The sequence below is a fragment of the Apodemus sylvaticus genome, chromosome 23 (assembly GCF_947179515.1).
Source record: "Apodemus sylvaticus chromosome 23, mApoSyl1.1, whole genome shotgun sequence".
Classification (NCBI taxonomy): domain Eukaryota; kingdom Metazoa; phylum Chordata; class Mammalia; order Rodentia; family Muridae; genus Apodemus; species Apodemus sylvaticus.
Window position 1 is genome coordinate 37,810,880 of NC_067494.1, and position 20,072 is coordinate 37,830,951.

Sequence of the window (20,072 nt, forward strand, 5' to 3'; positions counted from 1 at the left end):
ATACATTTTATTTTCAAATAGTTAAAGGAAGAAAAGTAGTAACTGAATATGACTGAAAGAAAAAAGTTAATGTATTTAATTTTCTGGCTAAAGATTAGATTTGGCTATAGAAACTGCTAGCAATAATGATTGAATTAAGTTTAAATGGGAAAATAATTGTGTAGTATGCCTGGATGTCTTCCAACTGGAGTTTGAATGATTATCCATATCTATATATCTATCATTCTATCAATCATCTATCTGATACTTTCATACACTGAGAAATTCCCAAGCAGAGGCAGTAGAAATCATGTATGGGATATTGTTGAATATACCCAACTATATCCCCTGTAGACTATAAGAGTAAAATTCATACTTGAAATTAAAAATAATCTAATGATATTAGAAAGTAGACAATTAATTTGCATTTTAGAAACACACAGAAAAGCTTCAGTAGCTATCTGATTCATAATATCAAAGCCTGTCAGATCAATTTACTTCTTTTATGATAAGCATTTGTAAAGTACAATCTTAATTTCAGCAAACACTTTTGTTCTATTGTATATGATGTATCATCTAGAAACTAAGAAAATATGGTGTGGTGTACAGTTCCCAGTGGCTGGCCATTAAACATTTTCAGTTGGACGCGATATTAACAGGCATAGGAATGCCAGAGGAGTACTCTGAAGTTAATAATTTGATATGAAGCCTAAATAAAAGATGGGGTATATCACTAATGAAGTTCTGCTGATATTGCTAAAGAACCCACTTGTTATCTGCGGCTAAATAATTTTCAAATCACTCTTGATATATTTGGTGAAATAATTATAAAGCATTAATGCTGGTGGAGAGAATTATAAGGTGTGAGGGATTCTTTGCAACCAGCAACAGGGCACGGAAGGACTAAATTGATGGAAATTTCCAAAAACATTTCCAGATGTTTTGGGGAACAGAAGTTGAAATGATCTATGACTATTTGTTAAAAGAGAGGGAGAAGGGAATCAGAAATGAATGAATGAAGGAAGGAAGAAAGGGAGGAAGGAATGAAGGAAGAAGAGAGGGAAGGTAAACATGGAATTTAGTTTTTATGTGTATTCCGTACAAGGTGGAAAAATGCCAGTGTTCTAAGCATGTTCTAAGCGTGTTCTAAGCATGTTCTAAGCATGCTTTGATTAACATTGTCTACATCTCACTGGCCTCATTTGGCTCATGGCCTCAGTTTATATTCTCATGATTTCTACATTTTAGTTAAGTGCCCAACCATGGCTTTTACATTTTTAAATTGTCAAAAAAATACAAAGTCCATGACATAAAAGATTATACAAGATTCACCTTCAGTGGCCATAAGTAAATTGTATGACAACAGAACTCGGCTAACCCATTCCAATGTCTTCTCATTTGCGTCTACTTAAGCGTCTTGGAACCACGGCGTGGAGTAGATGAGGCTACGATCATCCTCTGCATAAAGTCTAAAATGCTGGCTCTTTGGCCCTTTGTGGGAAAACAACCTTCCCTTCCCCTTGACCTACTTGATTTTAGCCTCTTTCACAGTGCATCGAAGGTTCCTCCGACATCTAGAAGTTTTCCTTGTTGTAATAGAAATGAACGCCCCTCGGATCCGCAGATGAGTACAAACGGCACATCTTTTGGAGAGTCTTTGACATGGCTTGGGGTCCACAGAAGAACACGCCAATGCTGCTGCTGGAGGCGGGGTAAGAAAAGGAGAGAGCGTTACCTGGGCAAGACCGGCAGGAAGCCATGACAGGCCTAGGTGATTAGGAAGCAGACACGGTAGCTGGACCATTTATCTTTTTGTAAGTGTCCTCCCTGCTTGCAGTCCATTGCCCCAGCCAGAGCCCTGTGATTCCCAGAACCACAGGACTTAGGGACTCAAGAAGGTAGAGGCTGGAGCGGGCTTTCCTAATCGCATCGGGGTTTTGTGATACGGTGGGTTTTCAGTTAGGTGAAGCTGGTCAACATCATCTTGGATTTGTGGCTAGAGTGTAAATCAGGACTTCCGACTCAACATCTTCATCCTAGCACCTGGGATAGCGTCTACCTTAAGGAGACAAAAGCACGTGTTTGCTGAAGGAATGAGTAAATGGTCATGTTGATTATTGCCTGCATGGTTTTGGGTGGGGCCGGAGGTCTTACATATGTACTCTAAAGCCAACAATTACATTGTGTATTTTAACGTAAGGAAAATGAGACATTATATTCAAAGAGTAGTATAGAAAGGTTGGTTATGAGTAATATCTCATTCAACCTTGCCATTTTCATAGGTAATAAAATGTATATTTAAAGTAATAACAACTTATTTATTTCTCCTACTAGAATTCAATCTGCAAAGGAGGCTTAAGGGAAGAGATGGCAGAGACAAGCATGGCTGAACACCTGGTCTTCCAAACAGTGTGACCCTTGGTCCTTACACTTCCAAAACCAGTGTGGAAGACACAGCTTTGCTTCACGTCATCAGAGTGCCCCAGTGTCCTGTGTAAGCAGAGCTCTGGTTTCAAATGTTCAGGACACGCCAGCCCCCTTTGAAAGATACAAAGGTCGAAGCTTTCCTCCCTTGTTGTCTACGTCATTGTGCCATGTGGTGCCTTCTTGTCCTAAGCCCCAGCATAAGCTAAACTACTTACTGTAGCCTTGATCAAAAGTACCCACATTACCGTGTATAAAATCATTAGGCAGCTTGTTATAATTGAGATTCGTTGGCTGGGATCCATGGGGAGTGTGTTTGGTATGAAGCCAGGTAATATTGAGACAGATGGCCCTAGGAGCCATATTGCCTCAGAGAAATTCTTCAGATCCAAGGCCAGCCTGCTCTGCTGACCCTCTTCCTTCCTGGCTTTTGTATTGCCTTGCTCCCTAGTTTACACAGTAGCGTGCTTCTCTGCCATATAGCAGGATCCTATTTTAACAACGTGTTCCAGGACCATGATGCCCACGATAGAAGGTCATGGTTTAACCACATTTTAAACTTCCTTCAAAAGAATTCACCAAATGGCTTCATCTACGAATGAGAACATATTTAAAACGTCTAAGTGTCACTTTCAAAGATATCCAGGACTTAATTTGTCAAACTATCTTCCCCACCCTCCCCCCCAAAAGTGTTTTATACTGAATAATTTGACATGAGGCAATTTTCAGGTGTTTATGGAACTAGGGGGCAAATGGCAAGGAGGCTGATGTTTGCAGCATTTGGCTGCCGTGAGATTTGGGCACATTAATTATCTTCTCAAAGTCCTATTGCTTCACGGATATAAAATCTGGAGTATTAGAGATCTTTCCTGTCAAGGTCTCCTCCATGCTCCCAGCTTCTCTCTGAGGATGAAGGGAGGCCTGGCCAGCCCTGGCCTGGCCCTGTGCTTGGCACATGGTGGTCTCTGGAGTGGTTCGTTCTCCGCTATCAGTATCACACATGTCCACGGAGCTGAACAGAAGATGCGAAGTGAGGTGCGAACACAGAGGCTGCTGGAGGATTGTGGGATTGGTCTTTTGAGCTCTGAGTGGAAGAGGCCAGGTGGAGGAGGCCATTCCTGATGAGGAGTTACATCTCCTCTGTGGGTATCCTACCCAGAGGTGTCCTTGTACTCTGTTTCAAAGGTGCTGTTACAGGAGGTGATATTTGCCCCATTCGTGTGAATGTCACCAAAGAGGTTGCCTAGTCCCACAGATTGGGACTTCCCTCTCATTTATAGCCAGAGTCGTGGTTTGAGAAGCTAATGGTGTTCTCCGATGTCCTGCCTTTAAGAACTCCTTTCAAAGCCTTCTGACTGTGGGCCGTCGAATGTTCCACTGGGAGCTCCAGTGGCTCACCGCTGAGGTGGGGGCTCTTGCACTAGCCAGCTAAGTCCGAACTGTTCCAGACTCAGGGCCCACAGCTACCACGGTTATGCGGTCACCAGCAAGTCTCACGGAGACCATTCACTATCTGCCCTCAGCTGCGACCCGACCCAGCAGTCATCCCTTAATCCATCTCCACACGGCTGCCGGTTGCAGTCAAGCAAGACCTTCTGCCTCTTGCCTGCTTTCACCAGCCTTGACATTTATGGCGTCAATATAGGGTTTCCTGGTCATGGATGCATCCCATAAACTATGGAGCTGAGGCAATCTGCACAAGCTGGTTAAGGCACAGATGTGGCAGGGTGTTTTTTTTTCTTCCTTTTTCCTTTATGAGGCAATGGACATGCACAGCAGAGCCCTAATGGGATTGCTAAAGAAAAAAAAATTCTTCTATAAAAATTTAATTATCCGCTATTGCTTAGAGTTAAAAAAGAAGGTTCTGTGCAAAAGAAGTATAAAAACGCGAGACACCATTTATCCTCCAGTTTACAGCTTGCAAGCTGCAGATCTTGTCCACGCATGCGGGGTCTGGATCAGGGATAACACTAAAGGCATGGACCAGTCTGAGTGGCTGACTTTGATGAGAAAGGGGAAGGTTTCACAGAGGGTGAAAAAAACTGGTTAAAAACATCCACAGAATTATTCCGAGCTCTGATAAGCAGGAAAGAAGGTTCTTTCTCTACCTACCCCTTGTGTTTGTTAAATAACCACTATGCTTTTCTCTGTGGGATTTATTATTATTTTTTCCTCTCCAAACAGTTGAGTAACACCGTGCATGAAAGGCATCCAAAATATCACCCACCAGGAGATTTCAGCCCAGCCGTTAGATGGGTATGGGAGCGTGCCTGGGAGTAATCTTGCCACCCTCACCCCCAGATTCCCAGATAGATAGATGCATGTGTGGATATGCCTGGGGGTAATCTCACCACCCCCTGATTCGCCGGTTCCTCTGGCACGAGCCCTTTTCTCTTTAAATTGTATGTTTGGTTTTATGTGTTGGCTTTTATGCTTGGTAAGTTATAACCCTGTTGGGGCAGACCCTAAACCCTGTTAAAAAAAAATCAAATTACTTTATACCCTGAGTGTGTTCTGCAAATAAAATCGATAAACAGAAGCTTCCTGCGGATTTATGAAGGCTTAGGACGACTGCATCGAGAGCTACAAACTCGGTTTCAGACCACGGACACACAAGTTCTGGTTAATCTTTCCCAGTGAATGTTTTTCATTAGAAATGCCTCCAAATGATTTATCACATAATTACATTTTATACAACCCCATCTTTTTCATAACTACAGCTGATAGTTGTCCTGGCCAGCTCTCTCCCATTCTAAGTCATATCATAGTCAATGCCCAGCAGTAGGCTGTACTGACTTTCTTACAGTGTAGGATGGTCAATCTTGACTGTCATCTTGATTTGGAATCACCTAGGAGACATACCTGAGGGGGAGGTCTGAAGGTATTTTCAGAAAAAATTGAGGAGGAGGGAAAACTGACCACATGGGCTGGGGAGTCTCAGACTGAACACAAAGGAGAAAGCTAGCTGAGCAGAGTCATCTGTCATTGCTTTCTGCTTCCTGACTATGGATGCAACGTGAGGCAGCACCTCCTGCTCCTGCAGCCATGATGAGCCGCTTCCGCACACCGTGGACCAGGATAATCTCGTCTCTCTGAGCTGCGTCTAGTCAGATAGTTGGTCATGACAACAAGACCAGTAAACGATGCAGTGTTCTCCTTTCTGAGTTGTTCGTCTGGGGCTGCAGGTGTTACTAACAAAACTTACACGTGCCGTGCCTCTGCATTGTCCACTTTCCAACAAACTGTCCCTTCTGACAGATAAGGCTGTTCCTGTATACTTAGGACGCTCGTCTCTGTTTCCCCTAGTCATCGTCCTTTCACTCGTGCATGCTGAGCAGTAGATATGAGTGAGTAAATGTGTTGCCCTTAGGGGATGGGGGTGGGGAGGAGGTTGAGGAGGAGAAGGTTGAGGAGGAGGAGAAGGAAAAAGAAGAAGAGGAGAGAGAGAGTGTAGGGGGAAGAGGAGGAGGAGGAGGAAGAGGAGGAGAAAGAACAGGAGAAGGATGAAGAGGAGGAGGAAGAAGAGAAGGAAGAAAAGGAGGAAGAGGAGGAGGAAGAAAAGGAGGAGAAAAGAGGCGAAAGAAGAGAAGAAAGAACAGAAAGAGGAAGAGGAGGAGGAGGAAGAGGAGGAGGAGGAAGAGGAGAAGGAGGAAGAAGAAGAAGAGGAGGAGGAGGAAGAAGAAGAGGAGGAGGAGGAGGAGGAGGAGGAGGAGGAGGAGGAAACTAGTCGATTCATAGTATTGAGTCCCAGAAAATGGTGGAACATTTTTTTCTCCATCCTATCTTTTCCCTTACCCTTGTTCTACTAAGACATGTAAACCTATAAACAATCAAAAGATTTTCTACGACTCTTAATTTTCTGGAATAATGCCATCAAAGTAAGTTAACAGAGTAATAACTCCACCTGCTATTTACTTATATTCTTAGTCCCCCTACGGCAAGCAAGGCTAGTCATTTTTATGGAATTTTCACTTGGCTATAGCCAGTGAGCTGGATGCTCTCTGGTGGAGAAGGAACCAATTTAGCTATGGGGACAATATTTCCACCATGCATTATGGGGGCTTTACTTTCGTTATAAAGCTATAATTTATCATGTGCTGCATTTACATTTAAATTTATTTCTTTGAGTGTTCTGAACATTTTAGTCATATAATGAATGTTTAGGATACCCTGTTAGATAAAGGACCCGGTATGCTATAATCAGAATGCTAATTTCCTAAAAATATCACTTGACAACATTTTTGCACATATGCATGTACAAATGAGAACTGAAGGGTGTGCACACAAGCAAATGTAACTCCAGATGGACACATTTACTCAATTTAGTAAAAAGGTATTTCTTTTTTACATTTTTGAAAACAATGGGGGTCTAAAATACATTCAAGTCATATGGATTAGAAGCGCCCTTACTTGTATAGTAAGTTGACACCTTCATCATGTCTGGGTTGGATGGTTCTGCTGTGACAAATGCTGACACCTCTCTCTCTCTCTCTCTTTCTCTCTCTCTCTCTCTCTCTCTCTTTCTCTCTCTTCCTCCCCTCATTATTAAAGAATAGCTCTTATTGAAGTTATGAAAACTGGGGAAAAATCCAGAAAGTTTTTATGCTAATTAATTGCATAAAGTTCACACCTATAAGGCATGGTGAAGATATCAGCAGATAAGTCAAAAGCAGAAAACTATAAATATTTTCCGAAGTGTAAGATCAAAGACTGAAACCCTACAGGAAAACTTCTTAGTCAATTAACGAACAATAGCTAAGCCACAGGTCCACAGGGGTGAGTGCATGTACAATGTGCACTTGTCAAAAATAAAAGCTAGATATGACAAAACTATATTTATTTTCATTCTGTCTTCTTGAAAATGGTTTTCTGATTCTAAACACTTGTCTAAAGGTTGGCAGCATATTGAGAGTGCTTACAGAAAATGAAACATAGTTTCCATCTTTGTACAAGACACATTTCTATAGATTTGTAAGTCCTAGGTGTAAATGCATGCACTAATTAGCCTATTGTACCTTAATGGGAGGGTGACTTGCACTGTATGTGTGGCGTACTTTTCTGCGCTTGTATAATTGAAGTAATTGGCAATTGTCACATGCATGAGAGTTTGGGCAGAGTAAGAAATGACCTCTTTAAATGTATGCCCATTTGCTATTTGTTGATTGTCTTTTAACACTATCCTCGTGTTTTTGTAAATCAACTGGTATAATTACCAAAATTAATTACCGATAAAAACAGCAGAACCTGCTTTCCTGTTTTCTGCCTTCAGTCTTTGATCTATTTTAAAACCATCTCTCCTGTTCCTCATTTGTATTCCTTCTAATGCCGTCAATTTGTTTCTCTATTACTGTTATTTTTGCAATTTTCTGGTTCCTTTAGAACTTGCTCAATCCGCTTTGATCTGCTTCCCCTCCAGCTTTATTTTTGGTAGTGTTTTTTCATGTCCTATAAAAATTGTTTTGCATTCCTTTCCCCTTCGTTCTTTTGATTCAACTCTTTCTCAGGACAGGAATGCACTCCAGCTTTGAGTGAACAGGTAAATGCGATTACAGGAGTTAGTGTTGAGAATGCCTGGCTTTGTGCGGATGGTGGAGAGCCTACTTCAAAGGCCCTGGGGAACAAAGGATCTTTTCTGAGGCTACTAACAAATCCAGCAATTCTTCCTGACCCATCTTTGCCAAAAGATACCAGCTAAAGGGCAGGACAAGCCGGTCTTGTGAGCGTAGCCAAGTGGGCTTGGGAACAAACATCTCTGTGACATAATAAGGGGAGAACATACTGTTTATCTCTCTAATAACCATCTTGAAGAAAATTAATGTTACTTTGTCCTTTGTGCTGAACAGTGATTGGATTGTGTTTCATTTCTATTTGGACAAAGGCCAGCATATTGCAATACTTCTCAATATTAGATTTTCTTGTTTAAGAATTAGATTTTATTGGCATTCCCCTTCTGTAATTTCTTCATTAAAAGCTTCATTAAGCATAAATCTCCTTTTACGCAGAAGAAAAACAAAAAATTATTTTACAGGAGGTCATTTTAAAAGTCTTCTAGAAGGGCGGTGCTAAGCTCGATGCTGGAGATTTGCAGGATTCCAGGGACCTGGCATTCCAGAGATGAAATAATGATTGATTTTCCATGGATTTATCTAATATTAATTATATTGATGCTTGAAGCAATTTAATAAGCCAGTGTGTTTCGGAGTCTCAAGCTTTTACAAATCTGATATTAAATTTTTTTTCCAGGTACGAAGTAGTCAGTTGTGCTTTGGTTCTGAAATGACTTAACCCCAGGGGTCTCTTCTCCCCTGGACCTGGATGACATGAAATCATGCATCCCAGAGAAAGAAAGTTTGCACAGCTACACGTGGGAGAAACAGAGCTAGCCATTCCATGCAGTTGTGTGGTATAGGGTGAACATGTTTTCCAGCTTAGATAAAACTGTCCTGGACTTCTAGCTCACTACACACATGGGACAGGCTCACCTGAAACAGCATTTCTCTGAACAGTGATTGCACAAGGCTCATCTTGCCTTTGATTTCTTACTACCTTGTGCCTCTGGCTCACGCCCTCCAAGCGAAGAAAGATGATTAAGTGAACTGATTTGAGAGACCTCTTGCCTTGGGCCATCAGCTTTATATTATGATAAAGACAAACACAATGCGGCATCAATGCAGGGAAATCCCTCTGAAGACTGGAGCTGTTTACATGAGTTTAAAGATGTATCTTTCAGAAGCCTGCAGTTTGAGGTTGGGCTCGGGTGGTATCTCATAGAGAAAATGGCGGCCTTGAAAAGATGGAGACCTAAGATTGCGCCTCAGAGCCCATCTGATAAAAGCCAGGCTTGGTGATGAGTGCTTGTTATCTCAGTTGCTAGGGAAGTAAAGACAGGTGAATTTTTGAGGCCATTAGCTAGCTATCCGAACTTACTTGGAAAACAGGGCTCTGGGCTAGTAAGGAGAAGCCCTGTCCATAAAACTAGGGGTATGTGTACCTGAGGAACGACACACATGACTGTCTTCCAGCCTCCACATGTATGTGTACATGCCACACCCCTGCATCTCTGTCACACTCAGGGAGCCAGGAAGTGGGAAATCCATTTTGTTATCAGTGAAATCAAAAGGTATAAATTTGTTCAAAACTATATTTTTCTCCTAAAGGAGAAAATAGGAACAGCCCTACTTAGGTCGTGCATATGAGCATATAGCATGAGGTTACTCCATTCCCTCTGGTCAAGAACGAGGTAGGTGCAGGTGAGGGACACTTCTCTCAGGGCTTAGAGGGGTTGAGGGCCAGCATCCATTGATGCCTAGAGGACTCCTGGGGGGCGGGTTGTTAATGGAGTCACGGATTTGGAGACAAGGCGGCACTCCAGAACTGGACCCAAGGCTGGGCCTTCCACAGAGCCAAGACAAGAAGCAAAGTAAACAAGAGAGCGCGCACCAGGATTTGATGACAGACAAGAGCTGCCAAGGCCACTTGCCAAGGGTCCGCAGCTCTGTGAGGGCGCGGGAAGCTGAGTCCGGGAAGCACTAGCTGGGCTGCTGTATCGCGCGATGGATGGATCTACTTCCTCTTGAATTTTTAGCGAGAAGTTAAGCTGTTTCCTGGCTTTCTGCTTAGAATTCTGCCCTCCTCTACTCTCACTTCCCTCTGCTGTATATCGGGAGTGTTGAGACACTCACAGAACATTCTCGGAATGCAGGGAAGGCTGTCATAGCACAAGCTGTACTCCACGTTTGCAGGGGTCTGTCTCTCAGCACTCGGGGTGGCCGAAGCCGAGTGACTTCACGTGGACCAAGGATACTGCAGCTGGATGCTTAAGAACTCTACTCATCCTTTCTTCTTCCCTTCCCCACCCAATGTCTGTCAAAAGAGGCGGTTCGGTGAACTCAGATAGACACCCAGGCAGCTAATAAAGATAGAAGGGCAATAGTTCTAGAGCAAAGAAAATAGAAGAAAGAATATGGAAAGGATGATATGAGTTGACCAAAGGATGAATTATCCTCACCATAAAAGGATTCCACATTGCAGAAAAAGGTACCAGGGAACTACAGAGAGATTAATGGAGTGTAGGTCCTCGGAAGGAAGACCAATGAGAAAATACACAGGCGATCAGGGAGAACAGAGAAGTCGTCAGAGACACAGAAGATTTTAAATTACCGATAAAGGGAACAGATAAAAAGCCAGAAAGCCCCAAATGGCTTGATTGCTAAGGTAGATATGAGTAATGTCTATTAGAGATTATGGTTTCTTGCTTCCTGACTATAATATATCTTGGAACTATTTATCGTTTATTTATCCTGGTGTTGTGGCTCCACACAGTGTTTCCATGCAGATACCTTCAGCTGAGATTCTCACCCAAAATCCCACTGCAGGCATCACCTGCTGGACATCTGAATGTTTAAGAAGTATCTTAAGCTAAAGATCAAAAATGAAACTTCCCATATCCCGTGTCCTTTCCATAGCAATTCTCACTGTCATGTCCCTGCTAATGAGTGGGAGTTCACCCCAGCTTGGGTCGTGCCCCAGTCCGTCAACAACTCATGCCCATTCAGACTCCTGAAAATGCTCAGAATCAAACTCCTCTTCACAACCTCCTCCAATGCTCCCCACCTACCAAACTACCACCCCTGCCTGTTCTCCACCGGCCTCCCTACCTCTGTCCTAGCTCCACTGCAGTCCGTTTTCTTACAGCAACAAGGGTGACCCAATGCCAGTCTTGGGCTTGCACCTCTAAGTGGCTATTCCTCTGAGAATCATATCCAAAGTCTTACGATGACTAGCAGGTATCCCCTGTTGCCTGATTTAAATGATATCTCTGGGGATACTTCCTCTTATGGCCACTGTTCCACCCACTGGCCTCCGGAATCACAGCAGGAAAGATGTCCTCACTTTCACTCCCTTCACAAATACGAAGACAGTGCATGCTATAGATGACGAAGGTTCCAGACAAAGACTGACCTAGGAGTGGGGATAACTCTGTCTTAGTGACTTTTACGTTACCCAGCTCTTCAACGCTGTGGGTGCTAAGTTAAGAAAACAACAACGGGTATGAGTTTATCACCCGTGCTTTACATTACAGTAAAAATAAAGCTAAAATAAGCTACCTTGTCCAACCAAGTTCACATAGATGGGAAATTCCAGAACAAGGAGTCAGAGGTTGTACCCTAGTCTTGTGGTCCCACCGCAAGGCCCTTCATGCATTAAAGTATATTGTATAGTTAGGATGATAATGTTGATAATTGACCTGATCAAAGTGATGTCAGTGACAGCTGAGAAAGATTGCAAGATTGCTGTATGTTGTGGTTTGTACACGCTAGGCCCAGGGAGTGGCATGATTAGGAGGTGTGGCCTTGGAGTGGGTGTGGCCTTGTTGGAGTGGGTGTGGCCTTGTTGGAATGGGTGTGGCCTTGTTGGAGTGGGTGTGACCTTGTTGGAATGGGTGTGGCCTTGTTGGAGTGGGTGTGTCACTGTGGATATGGCTTTAAGACCTTCACCTTAGCTGCCTGGAAGCCAGTCTTCTCCTATTTGCCTTTGGAACAAGAGCTAGCTTGTTCCTGCACCATGCCTGCCTGGATGCTGCCATGCTCCCGCCTTGATGATAGTGGCCTAAACCTCTGAAGTTGTAAGCCAGCCCCAATTAAATGTTATCCTAAGAGTTGCCTTGGTCATAGTGTCTGTTCACAGCAGTAAAACCCTAATCAAGATACTGTATCAGGCACTTTAGATGATTTGTTCATTTTTTCTTGAAGAATCCTGGGAGGCAAGCACTATTATTTACAGTTTATTAGAGGAGGAGGAAGAGGAGGAGGAGGAGGAGGAGGAGGAGGAGGAGGAGGAGGAGGAGGAGGAGATTGGGTCATCACGGGGTTATTAGATGACCAAGGTATACCCGTGGCAATGGCCGGGCCAGGATAGACACTTAAATACCCCAACTCCAGATCTGGGTCCATTAGCACTATGCCAAATCCCTGCTTTGTCTGAGAACACTTTTTCTCTTTGCTTTTTTGCTAGACGTGCTAGACGCACTGTAGAGCTGGGGAGAACTGAATTCTCTAGTTGGGTAATTAGAGACTAACTCTGCTGAAAAGATTTTTTTTTTTGAAGGCATATGCTGTTTAAGAAATACCAACTTTAAATGGAGGTTAAGTGTGAAGATTTTCAACGTAATCGATAATTGTCTGAATCTGTCAGTCAGTAAAACAGAGGTTTGTGGTCTCTGAAATAGAAGACAGTCATGGCCATATATATATATATATATATATATATATATATATATGTCTTGGATCAAAATTCTCAGTTCTGACTTCAGATTAACTTTTTTTTTCTCTCCCAGTGACAGCTTGTCTGGACTTCAGGGAGGATCCTGACAGGCAGAGGAGAGAGAGAGAGAGAGAGAGAGAGAGAGAGAGAGAGAGAGAGCTTTGCTCACCTGGGGTGATTGTAGGCAATCTTCTTGAACTCATCATTCCAATTGGGCCGCCCATAGAAGGTCTTCTGCTTTAAGCCTGTAATCACATCCAGACTTTCATCCCAGTGCAAAGCTATGTGAATTGCCTAAATTAAAAATCATAGTATCAGATGACATGAAAAAAAGCATGAGAACCATCAATAAATAAAAGATGAACTCACTATCATCCTTTGGGTGCTTAAAATATTTTAAACACGGCTTGAAATGTTTTATTAACAGCTGCACCAATGTTGTGCTTTAGGACAAGTATCAGGTCCCATCTGTCTTTGTGTTTATTCTTGTTGGGACAAAATACCTTCTTATGCATACTCGATAAGCAAAGACATAACTTGGAAAGGTTTTTTTTCCCTAAAGAATAAGGGTAATACAGTAAATATGGTTAAGGGAAAACACTGAACAAGTTAGTTTTCTTCCTGCAAAACATCTCAAAAATCAATCTTCTTCTCCAGTCCCCATTCATTTAGTCCAGTGGATTTTGGAAGGATATTTCCAAACTAAAATGCCATGACGTACCCAGGAGGAAGCTGGGTCTTACAATCACATCTGCCTATTGAGTTGACATGGTTTGATGGATAGCCATTCCCAAATATTAGGACTGTACTCTTCCCCAGATAGCAACGTCTTCAGAGGTTCAACAGAATTTGCATATACACTACTCACATCCGCTTATACACTGTAAATCATCTAGCTGGTCTATAAAACTTTACTACCATACAACAACTAGGAAAAGAGTTGTCCTGCATTGTTTAGAGAATAATGTAAAGAAATAAGACAGACATGTTTTCAGCACAGATCTATTTTTTTTTTCCAGCATTTCAGTTGGTTGCACATGTAGATGTGGAACTTGACAATACCAATTGCATAGTATTAGGTTTCAAGTGTGGGGGCTACACTTGAAGGTGGTGATGTGATGTTGGGGACAGGGAACATTACAGGGCCTCCTTGGAGCTCTGCAAATGACTGCCTTCAAACCTAGTGAATTCACCCAGTCACCATGTAATCAGAGGCTCGTATATAAGAGCACAATACTCGTTATAAGTATCTACTCAGGCTCTACCACTGACTTTAGCTGCTGCGAATTCTAGAAGCTACCTTGTTCCTCCTGTTTCAGATATATGTGCTCTGTACTGTTCCCGAGAACCATCAGCCCTAGAACTCACATATCAGTTTTTCTCTCACCCTCTAAATCTTGCTAGTTTTGACAATTTCAATAACAGCTTCGCTATACCCAACTTACGTTGCAGCAGCTCTCTGCTTTGAATATGACTTGCCTGAATGTTTTATTTTTCCTCATCTAAGAAGGCAGCTAGTGCTGGAGGTTCGCATCTAAGTTATGGCGGCTGCTGTAACAGACCAGCGGACAAGGGCAGACTGGCCTTCAGATACTAATGTCAAGCCAGTCTGGCCTTAGGTAACCGTGTTCCTATTGCAACTAGTTTGGGAACAGTACTTCATGGGGAAATGGAGGAGGGTCTGGATTGACATGTAGAACCACCAGGAGCAAAAGACTTGAAAGCCTGACTGCACACTGCAGGACACATAAGCATCCATTAGTCAACAGCTCTGGGACCACAGGAAAACAGTGAGACTTGCCTTGAAACAGGGTAGGTTAAGAAGGTCCTTAAAGTGCTTGTTAAGACATTTTGGTATTAGCTCATGGTGGGGGAGGTCTTCCCTACTTCTGACAGTGGGAACGCCCAGTCTCTGGTGTTCAACCATTTGGAATTATATCTGTTCCATATTTCTCAGCCCACTGTTCAATTAATCTCCAACTCTTTTGAGTTGCCCTTCATAATACCTCTCCCATCTGTCCCTTCTGTTCTTGTCAATTTGCCACTTTGAGGTTGTTGGATTCAGTTTAAGAATGGGCTATTTCTAAAACAGCCCCTCTGTGCTTGAGTTAGCTGACAGAAACGCGCCAACTCTTTCTTCTCCTTAAAAGTTGAGATTAGTGATTTCCTGCTTGAAATCTGGAAGTGTGAAGAATTTCTGACATGCCATGGGAAGACTTAAGAAGCTATCAACTTTAATTTACTTTCATTTAGAGAAAAAAAAAAGAGGAAATTTTATATCTCAGTCTTTAAAGGAGCAAAGATAGGCCAGGGCAGAGTTGTGCTGTCACAAAATCCACTACAGAGTTCCAAGGCTCATAAATCCCAAGCGACAGGGATCGTCTAAGTGAACACTTGGGACCAATTTACTTCAGCAGTGGAAGAACAGGCGGGGGTGGGGGTGGGGCGCAGAAGAAAAGACAAAAGCCAAGCCCATGCCTCACCCAATGGATCTGTTTGTTTGGAAAACCTAATTAACACTATATAATTCATTAAGATCTATCAAGCCCGGTTCCCAAGAAACCTGCAATTTCAAATTATCCCAGAGGGTTAAATATTTTAGAAGGACTGGAATTAAGACCATAAAAATCCAAAACATATTTTGAACCTCAAACAGAGTCTTAACTCATTTATAGAAGAAGAGAAAGCCAAGTTATAACAATGTTGGGAGGTAGACAGATGTGTGTGTGTGTGTGTGTGTGTGTGTGTGTGTGTGTGTGTGAGAGAGAGAGAGAGAGAGAGAGAGAGAGAGAGAGAGAGAACATTTGCAGAACCCATAGAGTAATCATTTGTAAATTTGGTGAATGATACAAGCTCTTTGCCCTAAATCTATTTTCCTTAAAAGTGCATATCAACAGTACTGTCTAAAATCATCTCCAGATGCACGCAGATGCACATGCCTTTCATAAACTCCTGTCATGGCTTTGCTGACTCCGATGTTTGGAGATTCCAATTGGCCTCTACTTCCCTAGTCATCATTTATATCCCAACAATGATGACTTTTATCAGGATTGAAACAGTACTGTCAGTGCATTGACCCACATCCCTTTTGTCACACTCTGTTTTTATACTTCATGACAACAATGGCTTGCAGAACACCTACCCAAGGAGAAGGTCATCTAGGTACTGGTAAGTAAGATTCAGGGTTCACGCTTTCTGAGAACCCCTTAAGAGAAAAAACTCTCTATGCAAATCATGCATCCAGAGTAATTTTCTGACTTACATGCTTTTCAACATGAAAGGCTGCAGAGAAACAACATGGAATCTTTTCTGCTTTCCGTTGAGCAGCATAGAATCAGAGGCAATTAGGAATTCAGCAGATGACGCAGCCAATTAGTGACAAGACAGGGATTCTGCTATTCAAATGACAAATTTGAATTTTAAGATTCCTAATATCTGGGTTGCCGTTTATTACCCAACAGCTAGAGGTCTTTTTATTGCTACATCGTAAGTGGTTGTTTTCAGTCTGGCTTGATGCCGTTCCTCTCTTTCCTTTAAGAACCTTAGGATGATTCTTTGCTGCTTCTCAATAAAGCCCCTGGCTCATTATGGAAATGGGTTTCTTTTAAGAATGGAAGCAGTAATGGAGATCCTAGGTTTTACGGATACCTGGTTTTCATCCCAGCCAGTGAGATATATATGGTAGCTAAGTAAATGAGCCTTTCCCTGCTCACTCAGCCGTGTTTCCAGTGAAAGCAACAGGTCAGCAAACCACTCAAATGCTCCCGCGTCCCGGCAGATCCAATAGAAGTATACCTGTCAGGAGAGAAGACAGGAGAGTGTATCTGTTTCCCTTTCCATAATGTGTTCATAATCACAGGCTACTTTACATCCGCGAAATTATTTGAGCCCAAATGGGTTCTTCTGTGAAATCATATGTTTTTCTCTATCAGTGAACGAACCATCACACCGAGATTTCTTTTGGGAGAGAAAAAAAATCCCATTGTGTTTGCAAAGGCCCAGGGTGAATTCGAGGAGTCAGGGTCTCCACGGACTGTGCCAACCTCTGTGGATGGGGATCAGCGTTCCATGCCTCTGGTTGAACCTTTTCTGAACGAGATTAATAATCATAACTTGCTGTGCTTTTCCTTACCCCCCAAAGGGGATGAGCCACTAGACCAGCCCCCTTCATCTTTACTTATGACCTAAGCTTGAGATTTCAACGCTCTTCTCCAGAGACCTCCCAGAAGCTCCGGCACTTAGCTCCTTCACCAGCCATGGCCTCTTAAGAAATGGAGATATGGTAATTACGGAATGCAGTCTCACAAGAGGAAATTTCCCTTCAGTGAGATATATCAGTGTCCTTCAAAGCAGGTGGGTGGAGGTTGTGCCTATGTGTCAACCTATGCAGTGAAATTGTTCCTGGGATGTTGTTTTCATTTTTATTTATTTGTCTTAAAACACTCTGTCTGCACTGAGCAAGTGGCAGGTGACAAACAGCTTGGGTTTGCTAAAAGAAAGGCTTAGCTTTGTGCTTCGAGTTTCAGATAATTGTATCTAGCTTGAAGAAACCACGGGAGACAAATCTGTTAATTCTATTGGGTTTCCCTCTCACATTTCTTCTCTCTGCTGTCTATCCAAAGGGATATCTGAGGGGCTTAGCAGTGTCTATGGGGCCTTGTCTACACTCCAGGTGCTGCCTGGTGTGTTACCACCTGAAACATGCCCTCTGAAAGCCAGTGTTCTCTCTCTCTCTCTCTCTCTCTCTCTCTCTCTCTCTCTGTCAGGCAGCTTGCAAGCACACCGTCATATAATCAGATTTATAAATGAGATTTAATTATTATCACAAGGAAAAGAAAAATGTATTTCAAGGCTGAATATCTTGCCAGTTCTCTTCAGATGTATGCAGTGATTTGTAGTGCTAGCAATCAGCAAGGACAGGAGGTGAGATTCTAAGACCTTCATGTCAGAATCGGAGGTTACATATTTGCTGGATAGCTCCTGCTCAGATGAGAACTCAAAATATTAGTCGTAGGAGAAAGCCCCGAAAACAGTGGTTCTCAACTTGTAGGTCTGGGTCCCTTTTTTGGGGGTCACATACCAGATATTTACATTATGATTCACAACTAGCGACATTACAGCTGTCAAGGAGCAATGAAAATAATTTTATGGTTGGGGTCATCACAACATGAGGAACTGTTTTAAGGGGTCACAGTATTAGGAAATTTGAGAAGCTCCGTGGTAGACCCTAAGCACAATTAGTATCCCTAAAAGACATCTCCCATCTTCCTGGCTGTGTATACCTCCTCCTTGGAGTGTTTAGTCCTTCCAGATAGCTTCAAAGCAGAACAGAGCCTAAAGCGCCTATCCCAAGAGTCCTTACTAACAGAAGGTAACATTACCTATTTACTCACTCACAAATGCTTACACAATGCTTACTATGGGCAGACACCAAATTGTACTCTGGAACAATGGTAATGTATAAGACAAACAGGCAGATGGATAGACCACAGACACACAGACACAAGAAAGACACATAGACACACACACACACACATATACACACACTCAGACACACATATATATACAGACAGACACACAGACATATATACACACAGACACAGATACACACACATGCACATAGATACACAGGCAGACAGACACACACACACATGCACATAGACAGACAGACACACACAGACACACATTGCCTATCCTCATGGAGTATGTGTTTTGGAGAAGGAGGGAGATGCATGAATGCATAAAATATAAACACGATTACCATGTTAGATGGTAATCAGTGCAGTGTAGAAATGAGGCAGTCTGGGAAAGGTCACAATGGCAAAGGGAGACTTCACTGAGGTGGGGCCACTTGAGCACAACCATGGGGGAGGGGTGTCAGATGGTTTTCTAGTTTTATGCCATTGCTGTGATAAAACACTCAAATCAAAAGAAACATGGTGAAGGGAAGGTTGATCCGGCTTTTCAGGTCACTGCCCGTCCCTGAGGGTCATCAAAGCAAGGACCCAAGCAGGATCTTGAAGCAGGAACCATGGGGAGCACTGCTGGCTGGCTGGTTCTCTGACTCACTCACTAGCTCATGCTGAACTGGCCTTTTTAAAAAAATGTAGTCTAGCACCATCTGTCCACAATAGGCTGGGCCACTGTGTATCAGTTAATAATGAGGGCAATTCCTCACAGATGTCACAAACCAACCTGATCCAGGCAATTTTTCGATTGAGATTTCTCTTCTCAGATGATTTCTGGTGGTGTCGAGTTGAAAATTAATCCCAACCAAGACATGTCATCCCTTGTCAACACAAACATATTGTTGCTAAATCATAACGTTTCTTTCTTGTTCCCAAGATCTCATGTTAATATTAAAGTATACAGCACAGTCTTTATTTAAAGGCTCCACAGTCTTTAAAACTTCCAGTGCTTTGAAAGCTTAAGTCTACAATCTCTTAACGTTGAGCTTTTATAAAAATACAAACCAGTTATATATATGTGCTATTATTGTAAAAGGGAAGAACGGGGTATAAAAGCAGATTGGGATGCGAAGTAAGGGGGACCACATCCACTGGTGAGCATGCAAACTTGTACAGTCACTATGGAAATCAGTATGGGGATTCTCCAGGAAGAGGGGAATTGATCTCCCTTAAGATCCAGCTATCTAACTCTTGGGCATGTACCCAAAAGATGCTTCATTACCACCAGACACTCAATAAACCATGTTCATTACTGTTCTAATTATATTATCCAGAAACCAGAAACAACCTAGATGTCCCTCCACAAAAGAATGGATACAGAAAATGTGGTACGTTAACACAATGGAGTATTACTCAGCCATTGAAAAAATGTTGTCATGAAATCTGCAGGCAAATTGATGGAACTAGGGGGGAAAAACATCTGGAGTGAGGCATTTCAGATCTAGAAAAGCAAATATGGCATGTGCTTGCTTATATATGCCTAACAACTGTTAAGTCAATTATAACCAAGCTAAACACCATAGAACTAAAGAGGGTCAACATAGAATAATAGACTAGAGGGTAAAGATATATCTCATTAGGAAAAGGAGATAGAATAGATAAGTATGGATGGATGGATGGATGGGTAGGCTGGAATTGGAGGATCAAATGGGGAATTGGATGGAGCTGGAAGCTGAGGGAGAAAATGCAGGGAGACAACTAAAATTAAGGGCCATTTGAAATAATATAGTAGAAATGTCATAGAATATATATATGAGGGGTGTCTAAATGAAATAACCAAATTTGGGGAAAAACAGAATCCCTACTTTTGTCTTCAAATGAAGCTTCCAGTACCAGTACTTGGATAACAAGTAATTGAGTTGTTGGATCAAGAGGTCTCATGGGAAGTTCCAACAACTGAAGCTGTTTCCAAGGCAATAGGTTGCTCTTGACTATCTG

General features: G+C 42.5%; 1 protein-coding gene across 1 annotated transcript in view; it reads right to left on the reverse strand.

The window, feature by feature from the left end:
* Positions 1–1,553: 1,553 nt before the first annotated feature.
* The window catches only part of Nox3 (NADPH oxidase 3), a 63,267-nt gene continuing 44,748 nt past the window's right edge, over positions 1,554–20,072 (reverse strand). Inside the window, exons 11-13 of the mRNA XM_052169768.1 lie at positions 16,315–16,461; positions 12,836–12,960; positions 1,554–1,680 (exon numbers count right to left, since the gene is read on the reverse strand). Of these exons, the coding sequence (XP_052025728.1) occupies positions 1,554–1,680; positions 12,836–12,960; positions 16,315–16,461 (399 nt within the window). The remainder of the gene's footprint in view (positions 1,681–12,835; positions 12,961–16,314; positions 16,462–20,072) is intronic.